This window comes from Miniopterus schreibersii, assembly GCF_964146895.1.
Source record: "Miniopterus schreibersii genome assembly, chromosome: 16".
Lineage (NCBI taxonomy): Eukaryota > Metazoa > Chordata > Mammalia > Chiroptera > Miniopteridae > Miniopterus > Miniopterus schreibersii.
The window spans coordinates 44,616,079-44,634,284 of record NC_138116.1 but is presented as its reverse complement, the minus strand read 5'-3'; the positions used below and the strand labels follow the sequence as shown (position 1 = coordinate 44,634,284).

The window sequence follows — 18,206 nt, the reverse complement described above, 5'->3', positions numbered from 1 at the left end:
AGGCATGCCCACAATGAGGCTACTCTACCAGGATGATAGCATTGCTGTTTCTGAAAACAATATCACAGGAAGGCTGAGGGATGGCACAGAGTGGGAGTATCTTTCTTGTCTTCTCAACAAATAGGACTTAATGTGAAACAGAAAGGAATGCAGCCAAAAAAGGCCAGCCATGGGATCATGAGTAGGTGAAAGCTCAAAGTTGCAGGAAGTTCAAAGGCTGGGAGTGACAGAGTCGGCAAGCTGCTCATAAGGGTGCTCTGCCCTCAACATCTTTCTTCCCATGCTCCCAGGGAGATCGGCTTCCTCCTGAAAGGGCAAACTCCCACAGCGGGAGGGTCCACTGAGCATTCACACCAGGCACTGGTCCAGCTCCACTTCCCAACAGCTGGGCTCAGAGGGGCACCAAGAACTGTGCTGACGGACAGTCTGTCACAGCTCCGCACGCACATTCAGCTGAACCGCTCTTCCATCTACTGTGTTTACATGGTGGCCTGCTGCCACTCAGGCTGGCAAGAGAGCCCGGTCTGTCACCCCTACCCCATTCTTGTCTCACAGTGGGAGCAGCACTTGCTCTCCCAGGGGGAATTACCGGACTCTTTGGGGGGCTTTATTTATATTCAACATGTAAATAAAATCATCTTCTTTTTAGAGGGGTTAAAAATGGTTGACAGGAGCACCTCCGCATACTCATCACCCGAGCTGTAATGAGGAAGACTGCCCCCTGGGAAGGATGTGAAGCCCACAGGAACTCGTGCTGGAGAGGAGAACACGAGACTGCTGGTGGCGCCACAACGCCGGAGCGCGGCATTCCCTACACCCAGCAAGGGCACGCCAAGCTGTTAGGTTGAATCACATGAAATTGCTAATATCCCGCCATTTCGAACAACAAAGATGGCAGTTTTACCTATTCAACTTAATAGATACCCAACAAAAATGAATACGTATGTTCACCAAAAACATGCGCTAGACGCTCATAGCAGCATCTTTCACAACAGCCCCTGGAAACACCAAGTGCCCACAGCAGTGGGAGGGATCAAACACCACGGCGCACTCCCAGCAGGCATCATGGCGCAGTGCTGGGCGCAGTGGGAACGGAAGGCCCCCGGTCACCTGGGACGAGGCGAGGCCTGCACATGCAGCACGGCCAGACACACGGACACAACAGACACTGGTGGAGTCTGCACAGGTGGAGCTCAGGAACAGGAATGCCCCACTGCTGTTGTGAGAAGTCAGGTAGGGGTCATCCCGGGGTGGGGCTTTGGGGTGCATCATATTCCACTTCATAGCCTAGGGGATGGTGACGGGTATGTTCAGTTTGTAAAAATGTATCAAGTTGTATATGCTTTTTAAATATGTGATTTCCTATATATATAATTCAGTAAAAAGTAAAAGAAAAGGCTGATCTTTTTTATCCTTCTGCCCACCCCATTGCAGAAGCCAAGCCATCCAGCAGCTCCGCATGCTGCTGGGGCCTCAGGTGCAGCTCCGTCCCTGGTGGCAGGGGCCCGTGCTGCTGCCACGCTAGCAGGGGGCGTCCTCGGAACCTGGGCGTGGGCCACCGTGCTGCTCTGGGCTGGTCCCTCAGGCTCAGTCAGGGCTGGCGTGGAAAGGCAGGAATGCCGGCCCAGATTTTACACATAAGGAGGTATTAGCCCAAAGAAGTTAAAATACCTGCTGAGGTTAGACAGTAGAAAGAAGCAGTGCTGGGAGGAGGTGCTGACTCTGATGGGAAAGTTTTGGGGGGCAGGACAGGGTGTGTTGGCCTGGTGTCTCCAGGGAGAGCCAGGGTCCACAGACAGTGCAGGTGTGCCCTCAACAGGGAATCCCAACACAGTAAACAGAGGAAGCGTGGATCATTACCCTTGTCACGGCCGTACTTGCCAGGGCGCAGCTGACAACCCACTGGGCCTAGTTGCAGGAAGTACTCCTTCTAGGTCTGACTCCAGAGGGACCTCACCTGTGGCCACTGTGGGCTTGCACAGTTTAGGCTGGGATGCCCCATCTTTTTAAAGCAAAAGTCACTATTCACTTTCCTGATATCAAATACTGGGGGTGCTGAGGCAAGGGAGTGTGCTGGGAACATCCCAGAATGAAAGGGTTTTGGGGGGCATAGGTGGGGGTGAGGAGGGTAAGGGGTGAAATGATTTGAGCCTCTATTTGTGTGTGTGTGTGTGTGTGTGTGTGTGTGTGTGTGTGAGAGAGAGAGAGAGAGAGAGAGAGAGAGAGAGAGATATCTGGTGGGTAGAATGAAGGGGTAGGGACACATAAGGACACGTGATAGGGCTCTGTCACCCACACTCCTACCTTCCTTAGAGCTTTAGCAAACTACATTCATTCATTCATTAAAAAAAAACGATGGCCCTGGCCAGTGTGGCTCCGTGGTGAGAGCATCGGCTCAAGCATTGGATGGCCATTTGGTCAATTCCTGGTCAAGGGCACGTACCTGGGCTGTAGGTTCGATCCCTGGCTCCAATTGGGGCACATGTGGGAGGAAACTGATCAATGTGTCTCTCACGTTCATGTTTCTCTCTCTCCCCATCTCCCTTCCACTCTCTCTAAAAATCAATGGAAAAAATATCCTCAGTGATATTTTATTAGAAAGAAGGAAGAAATGAAGGAGGGAGGGAGGGAAGGAGGGAGGGAGGGAGGGAAAGAGGGAGGGAAAGAAGGAAGGAAGGAAGGAAGGAAGGAAGGAAGGAAGGAAGGAAGGAAGGAAGGAAGGAAGGAAGGAAGGAAGGAAGGAAGGCTGAACACCTGCTCAACCGAGCCAACTGCTCGAGACCCTGGGATACAGCGTCCCTGGGCCTGCAGGGAGCTGAGTGAGAGAGGTTGGAAAAGGTGGCACAGAAGGGCCTGAAGACCATAGAAAAGGGTGATGGGAGACAGCGTGCTACAAACCTGACAGCGGAGTCCTCTGAGGCCTGTCTGGACGACGGGGAGGAGTTACCTGCCCCAAGTGCGGGGAGATTTTCAGGCACAGGGTGCAGGTAAAAAGGACAGAGCCAGTAGACTCCTTGGTTCAGGCTCCTCTCTTTTTTCAGGTGCCACCACCATCTCCAAAGCCCATCCCCTAGTCACACTGTCCCCTGACTTCTTAGCCGTACTCGCACCCCCTAGGTTGGTACTCCTTTCCTCTTGGCTCCTGCAGGCTCTTATCTTTCCTGTACTATTACTATAGCACTAATCACCCCACATTGGATGTGCTTTTTGACGTATGTGCCTTTCACCCTGTCACCAGGGTGCTCTGTCTAAAATCCAGATCTGACTGTGTACAGCCAGCTCAGAAACATTCAATGGCTCCCCAGTGCCTACAGGATAAAGCATAAAGTCCTCAGCATATATGTGGCCCATTAGCCCTGACCGTCTTTCTGGTCTTATCTCCCGGCCCCACGCATTCTTCATTACCCTCTACTCTCTGTGTGATGGTTTTAAGACACCCTCCTCTCTTTAAGAGGCACAGCTTAATTCCCTGACTTTTGAGGCTGGTCCTGATGACTCCCTTCTAACAAACAGACTGAACAAGAAGATGCTGTGTGACTTCTGAGACCCAGTCCTGTCAGGCACGACAGCTTCTCCATCATTTTCTCTCGGATCACTTGCTCTAGGGAAAACCAGCTGCCATGTCACAAGAACACTCAAGAGGTCCACATGGCAAGAAACTCAGGCCTCCTACCAACAGTCAGCAAGGTACTGAGGATTTCTGCCCATAGCCCTGTGGGTGAGCCACCACTGAGTCTCCAGATGAGGCAGTTCTGGTCATCATCTTCACTGCTACCTCCTGAGAGCTCTTGAGCCAGAATCCCCTAGCTAAGCTTCTCCTGAATTCCTGACCCATAGAAACTAGGAGATAATAAACATCTATTGTTTTAAGTTGCTAAATCTTGGGATAATCTGTTACAGAGCCATTTATAATGAATGCTTCCCAAATGTGTCAACTGTCCTCTTGGATAGATACGGGTCTTTGCATATGCTATTCTCTTTGCCTGCGATGCTTCTTGCATTCTGATCTTTCCACCAAGCTCGTCACCATCCTTCAGGGTCAAAGAGAGATGTCATCTCCTCAGTGAATCACTCCAAACACCATCTGCCCCTACTCCCCTGCAGCCCCAGAGCTGGCTCAACCCTGGGACTCAGAAGGCCTGCAAACATCTCTGACACGGCCCTGCCTACTCCACGTTGTCCCTGATGGCTCAGAGTCCTGTCAAGGACCCCTACCTGCCCCTGTGGGCAGTAGAGGCCAAGGCACCCAGAAAACTTCAGTGAAGCCTCTGTCAGCTGGCTGGAGAGCCACCACTGAGGGTTTCATGCCAGTCGATGAGTGTAAAAGGAAGCATTATGCAGCAAATATCTAAACCCAGAAATCCCCACTCTTTCTTCCAAATGATGGGCAAGCATGAGGACCCACTGAGAGGCCTCATCTGACTCTGTACCAACAAACTAGACAAGAGGAGCTGACCTACCTGGATCAAGGCAAGCACCTTGTCCTGTACGATTGTAGGAGGATTATTCTTGGGAGAGATGATTTTGACCAGAACGCTGTCGATGAAGTCCCGGTTGGCCACGAGGACGTGGAAGCGGTGGCCGCAGTTCTTCACACACGTCTCCAGCACCTGATGTGGAGGGAGAGACAGGTGACCGCCATGGAGCCTGAGGGGCCGCATAGGAAGAGGACAGAGGCTCAGTTTCCACCTCCTTGCCTTCTCCCAGATCATCTTCCCAGCAATGTCCTTTAGAACCAAACCTAACTGGCCTGGGCATCCTCACACTCAAATCCAGGCTTTCCTCAGGGGTGAGGGCGGCCCCCTGCTGACTGTCCCTGCACAAAAATCAGGCAATTAGTTGTTAAGTTAGGCATCAGTTTCACATGAGAAGGATGATGGTGTTTCAGTGGGATCAAAATGACTGAGCAAACTCTGAAAATGAGCATTTTAAGTCCTCCTCTGGGCTCCTAGATATGAGGCATTAGCCAATGGGACACATGCTCTGTCACAGAGAAGGCTGCTGTGACAGCCTGAGTTGCCCAGTGAGTGACTGGCCCTTGTATGTGAGGAAGCAAACATACACACACACACACACCACAACCCTGCTTCTGCAATTAAAATTGAAAATGACAAAGGAATTTCCATCCTTAATAAATGCTTTGTGGGCCTCAGCTGCCAGTAGGTTTTAAGGTTCATGTACACTTCAAACCCTGTCCACTCCTCTCTCATCTGGAAAAATTAGTTACGCAGGCCTTAGCTATTCAGAAAAGCACAGGTGCACGTGGGCTCTGGCCAGATGGCCAGTGTGGGCTTGAATCTCAGCTCCACCACTTTCTCCCTCAATGGCCCAGGACAAGTCTGTCTTGGCCTCAGCTTCCTCATCTGTAAAATGGGCACATAAGCACCTCCTTCCAGGACTGTAGTAAGGACCTAGCACGGTGCCCTGCATAGGGGAGGAGCCAGTTAATGGGAACTATGCCAATATGATTACCATTCCAAAGGCTGCAGTACATACTTGAGTAACGGGACAGCTTCTCAGTCCCCTCAGGACCAGGGAGAGGCCCTAGAACTCAGGAGGGTACCAACTGGAGGGTCTCTCCAGCCCTGAGCACAGCTTTCTGAATTAGCTCTCTGGAAATCAACCCGTACAATGGCCTGACCTTTCCCATGTCAGCATCCCCAGTGCCACAGTTGACTAGTGGGGAATGCCTTCTCGGAAGGACATCACCAGCAACAGGACACTTCTAACTGCCTCATTTGCCCAAACTAACCTGACCACTGGTTACCTTATGCAGCCACTCCACTGTGCTTGGTTCACGCAGCAAGGCCATAAAGGAAGTCATAACCCTGACACTACCTAAATGCAGGCCATGTGCCAGGTGCTGCAAAGGATTCTTCCACACACAGAATTTCACTCGATCCTCACAACTCATTCTCTGTAAATGGATGTTGTTATCCCATTTTCTTGCTGTTAAGAGGCTTAGAAAGGTGAAGAGACTGGTTTAGGTAAAAGTCTCTGGTCAGTGCCAGACACAGGGTGGGAACTCCAACCAGCCTTCTCTGGAGCCCTCATCTCTGCACCCAAGAGACCACAGGCATCATGCGCCAGATTCCCCGTTCCCTCGTTTGGTCCTCAAAATAGCCCTGTAAGCTAGGTACTACACCACTGAGGAGATGAGGAAGCCGTGGTGTACAGGTGCCAGTCAGTTCACTGAGAAGGCCAGAGCTGGCAGGTGCCCTGAGCCTGGCAGCTCCGCACCAGTCATAGCTGTTCCTTCTCCACGACTGCCTGCCCCACAGGAGGCTCCCATTCCGCTCAGCCTACCGAGGAAGACCAAGGTCCTCGGCTGCTGAGGTTTTTCTCAGGCAAGGGGTGTTCTCTTTTTTAGCCTCTGCTCATGCTGGACTCCAGGTGACCACAAGGTACCAGCTTTCTCTCTCACGGTGACCTGCCCTCAAGGAACTTAGTCACCTTTCCTTCTTGGATCCTCTAAAAGCCTCCTCCTAATTTTACTGCACAGGCTGGGCTGCTGGGCGAGGCAGGTGGCAGGAAGAATGGTTTATTTCATGAGGAGGCTGGGGAAGGGCAGGTGTGGTGGGAAGCACACGGGGAGAGAGAGAGGAGCAGGGTGGTGGAGGTGGCAGGGCTGCTGAGGCTCCGCCTCCACACTCAGGGCAGCAGAGGGCCAGAAGGCACTTCGTCTTCGGGGAGCACATCCTTATATTCTCCTGGACAGTGGACTTTAAAGTCAGATACTCCAGGGCTCTGATACTTAGACTTGGAAATGCCATGGACAGAGGTGGCATGTGCTACAGAGCAGCCCAAAGCCTAGCAGAGCAGAAGATGTGGGAGGTTTTCCCTGGCTGGCAAGGACCACCCAGCTCAAGGAGGCCCAACGGCCCACTTCAAGATACTCCACCAAAAAGGCCCCTGGAAAACTCTGTCCCTGTGGGTTGTAGGGCATGAAGTACACAGCTGAAATTTTATAGAATGTGCAGAAGGTGCCTCTAAGCAACCAGAAACATTTCCAGTCCATACACTAAGGCCCAAGCAGAGAGTCTCTCAGGACCTCCGACTAACTCCTATTTGGGGTAAATATTAAGTGTTTGTGTGTACATATGTGAAGCAAAGAAAGGTCCACAGAAGCAGGAGAACTGAGAGAGACTAATAGGGTAAGTAAAGACAAAGACAGAGAAGACACAAGAGCCAACATGGGACCATGCAACATGCACCAGGCGAGGGACTTGGTGCAGGGACAAGGGACTTGCACATTTCATCAGTCTCCCAAAGCCATCACCAGATTTACAGCAAAGACCTGATCGCTAAAATTAAAATATAAACAATTTAAAAAATACTTAGAAATAAATTTAATCAAGGAAGTAAAAGATCTATACCCTAAAAATTATAAAATATTGGTGAGAGAAACAGAAGACATCCATAAATGGAAACATGTCCAGTGTTCATGGACTGTAAGAATTAATATTGTTAAAATGTCCATACTAGCCCTGGCTGGTTTTGCTCAGTGGTTAGAGTGTTGGCCCATGGACTGAAGGGTCCTGGGTTTGACTCTGGTCAAGGGCATGTACCTCAGTTACAGGCTCGATCCCCGGCCCCAGTTGGGGTGCGTGCGGGAGGCAACCCATCGATGTGTCTCTCTCACATCCCCCCCCTTTCAACTCTCTCTGAAAAGCAATGGAAAAAATATCCTCAGGTGAGAATTTGAAAAATAAATAAATAAAAGGTCCATACCACCCAAATCCATCTATAGATTTCACAGAAATAGAAAAAGCAGTCACAAAATGCGTACAGAACTACGAAAGGCTCTCAATAGCCAAAGCCAGGCTGAGGAGGAGGGAGAAGCTGGCAGCACCACACTGCCCCACTTCAAGCCACTCTGCCAGGCGACAGCCACAGGGACAGCGTGGCACTGGCGTAAAAATCAACATAAGCCAATGAACAGAATCCAGAGCCCGGAAGTAAACCTATACATAGTCAACTGATACCTGACAAGGGAGGCAAGGAGACTCAGTGGGGGAAAGGACAGTCTGATAAACTTGCCGAGAAACTGGACATCCACACGCAGAGGAATGAACCCAAGCCCCTAACTCACACCACTCACAAAAACTAACTCAAAATGAACTAAACACTTACATGTAAGACCCAAAATCATAAATCTACTAAAAGAAAACAGGGGAAAAGCTCCTGACATTGCTCTTGGCAAAGGTTTTTTGGATATGACACCAAAAGCAAAGGCAACAAAACCAAAAATAAACAAGTGGTAGGTGCTACATCAAACTAAAAAGCTTCTTCATAACCAAAGAAACAGTCAGGAAAATCAAAAGGCAGCCCACAGGATGGGAAAGCATGCTTACAAGTGATTAGATGAGGGGTTCATACAAAACAGATGTAAGGAACTTATACAATGTAATAGCAACCCCCAAAAAATTCTGTTTAAAAATGGACAAAGGACATAAATAGACATTTTCCCAAAGAAGACACATAAATGGCCAACAGGTACATGAAAAGATGCTTGACATCACTAATCATCAGGGAAATGCAAATCCAAGCCACAGTGAGGTACACAAGCTTGTGTGCACCAGGAGGCTTTGCTGCACCTGCGGCCCTCTAGACTGAACTTACGTCGCACGGTGGTAACATGGTAAACGCAAGGTTATTAAAGTAAGCGAACAGCAAGATACCACCTCACACCTGTTAGGGTGGCGATTATCAAAAAGACAAGGGTCAAGTGTTGTGAGGCTGTGCAGAAAAGGGAACCCTTGTGCACTCTTGGTGGGAACGTACATTGTTGTCACCATTATGGAAAACAATACAGAAATTCCTCAAAAAATTAAAACAGAACTACCATATAATCCAGAGATTCTACTTTTGGGTATTTATCTGAAGAAAACGAAAACATGAACTTGAAAAGTTCATGCACCCCCATGGTCACAGCAGTAGTATTCACAACAGCCAAGACGTGGAAACAACCCACGTGTCCATTGATGAATGAATGCATAAAGAAAACGCGGTGTGTACTATATACAATAAAATATTATTCAGCCATAAAAAGAAAGAAAATCCTGTCTTTTGCGACATGGATGGACATGGAGGTCATTATGCTAAGTGAAATAAGTCAGATAGAGAAAGACAAATACTGTATATTCTCACATATATCTACAGATATAAAAGAGCTGAACTTATAGAAAGGGAAAGTAGAACAGTGGTTGCCAGGGGCTGAGGGAAAATGAGAGACGTTCACCAAAGGGCACTAATTCTCGGTCATAACCTGAGTAAGTTCTGGAAATCTCATGTATAGCATGGTGACTAAAATTAATAATACTGTGGTATATATTTGAAAGTTAAGAAAGTAGATCTTAAATGCTATCACCACACACACACACAAAAGGTAATGACGTGAAGTAACGGAGGTATTAACTAACATTGTGGTGATCATTTTGCAATATATATGTGTGTCAAATCATCATACTATACACCTTAAACTTACATGTGTTATATGTCAATAGCATTTCAATAAAGCTGGGAAAAATAATAATTCTAAACGAGACCTGACCATCAGGAAAGGTCAAACGACGCTCAGCCTGCTCTACTATTAGAAAGGAAATACAGGCAGAGACCACTTTGGAAAGAGTTCCATCCAGTAGGTTTCCACAAAGTTGGGCATGTAAAGGACACATCTTGGATGACCGGGAAGTGCCCTGACATGTCAGAATTTATTCCCTGGTGATTTTAGTTACCGCAAACATTCACTTTGAGCAAGCCTGGATTTAACAAATGCCATGGCTCAAATTCCAAGAAAAAACAAACAGAAGTTTTCAACTTCCTGTTTCTCAATGGTCCTTTTCTCCTATGTCATTCAAATCCCAATTCCCTGGCAGAGAATGTTTCTGAAGTCTTGGGTTCTCAGTTGGGCAAAAAATCTAAACAGTTTCTCTGTTTTAGAAGGAAACATATTATAGCAGCTCTGGATAAGTAACAAACTATTCCCGCCCACAGAAAAGCCCAGTGCTGACCTGTTACAGCTTCCACAATAAGAATCCACCATAGACGACCTCCAGTCATGATGGCGGTGTAGGTAAATGCCATACCAGGAATCTCCACAACCACATCAAATTACAACTACAGAACCACCATCGTTCAGAACCACCTGAAACCCAAAGTCCTATAACTAAGGATATAAAGAAGAAGCCACATTGAGACGCAGGGGGAGAGGAGATGCAGAATGGGAAGGTCTCACACTCTGTTTCAGAGGTGCCCCTGAGGAGCCAGGGGTCCCAGCCCCACACCAGGCCCCCAGCCCAGGGTTCCAGTGCTGGGAAGAGAACTCCCCAAACCTTCTGGCTGTAAAAATCAGCCGAGATTGTGGCTGAGTGAGACGGAGGCCCTTACTCAGACTCACTCACTCAGAGCTCCAGTGCAGCGGCACCAGCTCAAAAGACACCGGGGGCATATGAGTTGGAACTGAATTGTTGGCATCAGGGCAAGAACTGAAGGGGCAGCTTTCTCCCAGACAGAAGTGCTGGCAGAGGCCAACACTCATGAGCCCTCCCCCCACAGAGATGGCAGATGGGTCCCAATATCTGAGTCTCCATCAACCTGGCTCACACTGTTCACCCCGTCCTGGTGATTCTGAGACCCCGCACCACCCAACTTTCAGGTTCCCCCCCAAATCTTTCCAGTGTACTTTCCATACCAACAGACTGTCTTGGCTCGTGCTGCCATCCTTCCTAAAATCTCTCAAACAAGCAGCATCTGGCCTCAGGAAGCCCCGTACCTCTTGCTAAGTGGCCCCAGGCCTGGCACTAGTGGCAGCCAGCCTTGGTTCACAGCTTGGCCTCTCCCGGGCACCTCTAGCCCAGCACAAGTAGCAGCCAAATGCAGATCACTTTGTAGCTCATGCCAGTGGTCTCGGGCAGGTCACAGGTGGCAGCTGACCTTGGCCTGCACCTCCTAGAAGGCCTCAGAGCCACCGCACCCAGTGGACACCTTCAGATCACATGGAAGCACCACTCAATCACCTCCATGAGCGACGCTCAAGAGGTGGACTTGGCAGGTACCTGAGCTTGCTGAGATGAGATCTACTCCAAGGGGTTGGCCCTTGCACTGCTGATTCTCCACTGTGGTTGAAGCCAGTCCTCATAGCCATAGGCCTGGAGGTCAATCTCTCCCAATGACATGCAATCAAGGCTCAACTACAACAGGAGGGTGCATACAGCCCTCACAGGAGTGCACGTGGAGCACCTTGCTCAGGTGAGTGGGGAGGCTGCCCCCACTGGGCCCTACAGAACACCTGCTATATCATAAGGCCACCCTACCAATTCCTGAGATGTAGCAGCTCTATCTAATATATGGAAACAAACACAGGGAGGCAGTCAAAAGGAGGAGAAAAAGAAACAAGTCCCAAATGAAAGAACAGGACAAAACTCCAGAAAAGGAACAATAAAATGGAGACAAGCAATAAACCAGATACAGAGTTCAAAACACTTGTTATAAGGATACTCAATGAACTTAGGGAAAAAGTAGAGAAACTTAGTGAGAACTTCAACAAAGAGATAGAAAACATAAAAATAGAAATAGGAAACAAAAAAGGTTCAGTCAGAAATGAAGAATTACATGACTGAAATGAAGAATATACTACAAGGAATCAACAGTAGATTAGATGAAGCAGAGGATTGAATCAGTGATTTGGAACATAAGGCAGCAGAAAACACCCAATTAGAACAGCAAAAATAAAAATGAATACAAAAAATTAGGATAGTTTAAGGTGCCTCTTGGACAGCATTAGATGTACCAATATTCACATCATGGGGATACCAGAAGGAGAAGAGAGACAAGAAGGAATTGAAAACCTATTTTAAAAAATGACAGAAAATTTTCCTAACATGGTGAAGGAAAAAGATACACAAATCCAGGAAGCACAGAAAGTCCCAAACAAGATGTACCCAAGGAGACCCACACCAAGACACATCATAATTAAAACGTCAAAGGTTACCATACACACAAAAAAAACCTCAAAATGGATAAAAGACTTAAATGTAAGTTGAGAAACTATAAAAATCCTGGAAGAAATCATAGGCAGTAAAGTCACAGACATCTCGTGTAGTGAAATTTTCACTGATACATCTCCTAGGGTAAGAGAACCAAAAGAAAAAATAAACATATGGGACTACATCAAACTAAAAAGCTGCTGCACAGCAAAAGAAAACAGCCTCAAAATACAAAGGAACCCCAGGGTCTGGGAAAAAATATTTGCCAAGGATGTATCTGATAAGGGGCTAATTTCCAAAGTGTACAAAGAACTCATACTACTCAGCAAGAGGAAGACAAACAATCCAATTTAAAAATGGGCAAAGGATCTGAATAGACACTTCTCCAAAGAGGACATACAGATGGCCAAGAGACATATAAGAAAATGCTCAACACTGTTAATCAGCAGAGAGATGCAAATTAAAACCACAATGAGGTATCACTTCACATCTGTCAGAATGGCTCCATCAACAAATCAACAAATGACATGTGCTGGCGAGGGTGTGGAGAAAGGGGAACCCTACACTGCTGGTGGGAATGCAGACTGGTGCAACCACTATGGAAAACAGTATGGCGTTTCCTCAAAAAATTAAAAATGGAGCTGCCTTTTGACCCAGTGATCCCACTTCTAGGAAAATATCCTAAGAATCCTGAAACACTAATCAGAAAGAATATATGCACCCCTATGTTCATGGCAGTGCAATTTACAATAGCTAAGATCTGGATACAGCCCAAGCGGCCATCAGTAGATGAGTGGATAGAAAAGCTGTGGGACATTTACACCATGGAATACTATGCAGCTGTAAAGAAGAAGGATATTGTACTTTTTGGGACAGTATGGACGGACCAGGAGAATATTATGCTAAACGAAATAAGCCAGGCAGAGAAAGACAAACATCACATGTTCTTACTTATATGTGGAATCTAAAGACCTTAATAAACTGATAAACAGAAATGATTTAACGACATGGAAGCACGGATCAGACTGACGAATCTCAAAGGGATGGAGGAGGGCGGGTGGGTGGAGGGGGAGAGATTAACCAAAGAACTTATATGCATATATGCACAACCCAAGGTCACAGACAATAGTGTAGAGAGGGACTGGGGAGGGAGGTGGATGTGGAATGGAATGGGTCACTGGGGAGAAAAGGGGACATCTGTAATATTTTGAACAAAAATTTAAAAAATTAAAATTAATTTTTTTTTTTTTTAATGTCAAAGGTTAAAGACAAAGAGAGAATCTTAAAAGCAGTAAGAGAAAAGCGTTAGTAACCTACAAGGGAGTGTCCATACGACTGCCAACTGATTTCTCAACAGAAACCTTGCAGGCCAGAAGGGAGTGGCATGAAATATTCAAAGTGATGAAAAGCAAGAACCTACAACTAAGATTTCTCTACCCAGCAAAGCTAACATTTAGAACTGAAGGTCAGATAAAAAGCTTCCCAGACAAGAAAAAGCTAAAGGAGTTCATTACCAATGAGCCAGTGTTACATGAAATGTTGAAGGGTCTTCTTTAAGAAGAAGAAGAAAAAAAAGATAAAAAATATGAATCATAAAATGGCAATAAATACATATCTATCAACAATTATTTTAAATGCTCCAATCAAAAGTCATAAGGTGACTGAATGGATAACAAAATAAGACCCTTACATATGCTGTCTCCAAGAGACTCACTTCAGATTGAAAGATGCACAAAACAAACTGAAAGTAAAGAGATGGAAAGAGATATTTCATGAAAATGGAAACAAACAAAAATAAGCTGGGGTAGCAATATTTATACCAGAAAAAATAGACTTTAAAACAAAGGCTACAACACGAGACAAAGAAAGACCCAGCAATTCCACTCCTGGGTATTTGTCTGAAGAAACACAAAACACTAACTCGAAAAGATATATGCATCCATATGTCTACTGCAGCATTATTTACAATAGCCAAGATACGGAAGCAACCTAAGTGTCTGTTAATAGATGAATTCATAAAGAAGATGTGCTGCATATATACAATGAAGTATGACTCAGACATAAAGGGGAATAAAATCTTGCCATTTGCAGTAATGTGGATGGACCTAGAGGGTACTGTGCTGAGTGAAATAAGTCAGACAGAGAAAGACAAATGTCAGATGATTTCATTTATATGTGGAATCTAAAAAACAAAATAAATGAACAAGCAGAACAGAAACAGACTCATAGATACAGAGAACATTCTGATAGTTGCCAGATGGGAGGGGGTTGGGGAAAAAGGTGAAGAGATTGAGAAGTACAGACTGGTAGTTACAGCACAGTCATGGGGATGTAACGCACAGCACAGGGAATATAGGTAATAATATTGTAGTAACTACATATGGTGTCAGATGGGTACTAGATTTATCAGGGTGATAACTTTGTAAGTTATATAAATGTCTAATTACAGGGTTGTACACCTGAAACTAAAATAATATTGTATGTCAACTGTAATTTAAAAATTAAAAAAATATTTAAAAAAAGAATTTATTCACTGTGGCCTAGATTTTGTCACATCTGAAAACTGCTAGCTTTTAAGACAGAAGTAACACCTGAAGTTGTCCCTCTGAATTTTCTGACATATTAAGGAAGGGCAAAAATCTGGTCTGCCCCTTCCTGACAGGAGTCCCTTGGCTGACTTTTTCAAGAACCTCCCAGTGATGATCACTTTTTACTCTGAAATCCACAGTTGGGTCCTCACTAGCTGTGAAGTCTGGGCAAACCCCTGGACCTGCCTGAGCCTCAGTTTTTTTAATCCTGGTGAGAGGGATGATGAAACATATTTGGGAAAGTTATTGTAAACATGTGAATTAACATCTGAAAAGCTCAGCAGAGGGCAGGTACTGGGGTGGAAGTTAGCATTTTACAGAGGAAACTGACACCTAGAGAAGAAACTAGCCCAGAGTCTCACAGCAGGCTGGTGGCCGGGAGAGACACCCAGGCTTCTCTGGCTTCTCTGCTTTGAGCTTCTGTACAGTCAGTGTTGCCCATGCCTTATCTTCTGCTGGTATACACCAGACTGAAGTTCATGCCCCATTTCAAAGGAGGTAGGAAAACCCAAGGGTGCTAAGGGAAGGCTCCACTGGACTCCAGTGGCACACACATTAAGCCATGCAATGCCACATGCTAGAGACTGCTGAGTGGACAGAGGGAAGGCCCTGTGAGTGGGCAAGGTCGGGGGCATGGATTTTCCCAGATGCTCTCCCACCCACTGGAGGGCAGCACTCACTGTTAATGCCAGCATCACTTCTCTGTAGTTCCGATTCCCGTTCAGCCGCTTCTTCAGGGCTCGAATGGCATCTTTTGGCCTGGAGAAAGGGACTTAAAAATTACACTTTGGGACACTACCCTACAGATTCACTGTCATTTTTGTGAACTAGCATATCTACAAAGTTGTTTGCTGTAGGATGTTTGTAAATATAAAAGACTGGAAACAAACTAAACGTCCATCAACATGGAACAGGTTAAATTAAGTCATGTTTATGCACATAATGGAATATTATGCAGCTTCAAAAAAGAACAGACACTTCTTACACACCAATATGGAGCAAACTATGTGAATAGTCATCTGCAGAGCAGAACATAAGGTATGCTACTGTTTGAGTTATCCAAGCACATACATATGCACATGCCAGCACAGGGAAGAGAATCTCTGGAAAGAGCCACAAGAAGCCGGTAACTTTGGCTGCCCCTTAGGAGGGAAACTGGGTGACAGAGGGGACAGGGAGGTTTTTCACTGGATTGTCTATTTGCAGTCCTTTTGAATTTTGTACCATGTGCAATTATTTGTCCCAAACAAAAACCAGCCCACTGGTGCATGGGCACACTGAGAAAACCACACACACACACACACACACACACACACACACACACACACAGAGACAGAGAGACAGAGACAGAGAGAGAGAGAGAGAGAGAGAGAGAGAGAGAGAGAGAATGCCCGGTCCTTGCTTAGGCCTGGGTGTTCAGCTCCTCCCCAGTTCCATGGAATTCCTTTTTCCCTGAGAAAACTTTAGTCTCCTCAAAACCCATAGAATTGTGTGCTTTTAGGTAATGGATCTGCTGTCGATTCCCAGAGAGAATCTCACAAAATCATAGGCAGTCCCAGTTTACAAATGGGCCATGCTCAAAAGCTCACTTATCAGCTGATTATTTGGAACTTGAAACACATTCTTCCTTAAGTCACTGTTAGACCTGGGAGTTAGAGTGCCCAACCAGCCCCTAAATTTACTCTAAGTCAGGATTAAACAAAGGTGTGGACCTAAGAGCCACCTCTGGCATGAAGCCCCTGCCCACTGATGCCCCATCACCTGAACTCTGGGGAGCCCTCAGTCCAGCTACAGGCTTGCCTTTTACTCTCACAAGTGGGCGCCAGCCTTCTACAGATTGACATGTCAACACATCTGGTCTTTCCAAAGTTGAAGGTTGGTAAGTGAGGAATCTCCCATTTCTCCTGCTCTGAAATATTTAGGATCCACTTGCCAGATGAGAATTCCTTTTAAATGTGTATGAGGAAGTTGGGGGTGGAAACTCTGCTAATCAGCCCAATTTAGACAGAAACACACAGCAGGGCAAGGCTTCAAGAAGAAAATTAAAAATGCCTGAGACCTATTTCCCCCTCCCAACTTGAAAAATGGTTGCCTGCAGGAATTCTTCGCTCTTGGGTCCAAGGGCTGATGGGACACAGCTCTCTGGGGAATGCATCCTTGCCAAGTGTGTTTGCAGTATGGCTGCAGTTTCCAAACAGGAATGCTGATTTCTACAAACATGGGACTTGACAAGCTCTCAGCTCTGAGGACTGTTTGTGGACTTGAGCTGGTGAAGGTCAGCAGCTCCTGGCCAGGAGCATGGATTGATTTCCTCTCAAGGGCTCTGCCAAGCCACTGTTAGCCCTGACCCATGGCTGCCATCCCTCTCAATCTAGACTCAGTCCTCTCCTCTTGAACTTCAGTGGAGCAGAGAAATGGGAACAACGGCCAGGGCTGCGGTCACTGTAACTCACAGAGCCTAGCACACCCAGAGAGCACGGAGTGTGGTGGAAGGAATCAGTCAGCAGGCTCCCGGCAGGAGTTAAAATGAAAATTCATCCTCAGAAAGTTGGGCCTGGGAGTGACTGGGTGAGCACAAAAGCAAGTGTTTATCTCTCCCTGGGGAAGAGATTCAGAGAGGAGATCAAAGGCTGTCGGAGGAACTGCAGCTTCCAGCAGCAGCACAGATTAGCTGGCGAGGAGCTGGACGAAGGAGAGAGGGGAAAGCCAGGAGGCAACAGTGGGCGTGAGATGCCCAGCACCATAGTGGCTTCGGAAGGAAAAGCAGGGCCCCTCGGGGCTGCCCCCAGGGCCTCAGGTCAGGCATCTGGGCCATTTTCAGCCTTCCCAAAGTCACCTTGGACCCAGACTCCTAAGAGATCTTTCCAGTCATGCTGAACTCGCCTTGTCCTTTGGCTCCAGAACTGCCTCCCTCCTTATTCCGGACCGAGGACGTGGCCGCCCCTCCCCCTCCCCCTGAACACTTCCCCTCCCTCCTTCCCAGCCTCACTCAGCTATCATCTGGCTCTACAGCATTCACCCAGCGGTTGCTCCTCTGCGCCCCTCCTGCTTAGAGGAACAAAGCATCAGTGAGCTGGGAAGATCCAGAAATGGTCAGGCGATCAGAAGCGGAGAGCACTTACCAAATCCACGTGCCTATGGCCTAATTAGGTAGGACTGCGTGAGCCTGGCAAATAGGCTCTAAAACATTCCTGGGTAGGCTGCTGAGCCAGGCACTCCTAGCTAATGACCAAGGATTCAGGACACAAGGGGCTACCACACAGGGCCTCAGGCTGGAGGTGACCTCTACACTGGCATTAGGGAAAACCTGGGGAGGGGCCTGTGGGGCACCCATCAGGACCTCTGCCTCCCAGAGGTAGAGCTCTGAATACATAAGTACAGGCAGAGTGCTGGTGGCTGGAGCCAGGTATTCCTGGGCTTGCGCCCTGCCCTTCATAACTGGTGGGAGACCTTTGGCAAGTGACCAAACCACTCTGGGTCCCAGGTTCCTCCACATTACTATGAACTGTCCCTACCACATAGAGCTGTTGGGGGGGGGGTGGGCGGTTGCTGCATGAGCTGGTGCAACGGAGGGCTCGGCACGGGGGACGGGCACATGGCAAGTGCTCAGAGAATGGCTGACGAGGGAAGG

At 47.3% G+C, this 18,206-nt stretch overlaps 1 protein-coding gene across 3 annotated transcripts in view; it reads right to left on the bottom strand.

Annotated features, from left to right (window-relative positions):
- TOM1L2 (target of myb1 like 2 membrane trafficking protein) overlaps positions 1 to 18,206 on the bottom strand; it is a 122,300-nt gene that overhangs the window by 38,163 nt on the left and 65,931 nt on the right. For all 3 annotated transcript variants that reach the window (XM_081162923.1, XM_081162924.1, XM_081162925.1), the window contains exons 3-4: positions 15,256 to 15,334; positions 4,461 to 4,610 (exon numbers count right to left, since the gene is read on the bottom strand). In XM_081162923.1, coding sequence (XP_081019049.1) covers positions 4,461 to 4,610; positions 15,256 to 15,334 — 229 coding nt within the window. The remainder of the gene's footprint in view (positions 1 to 4,460; positions 4,611 to 15,255; positions 15,335 to 18,206) is intronic.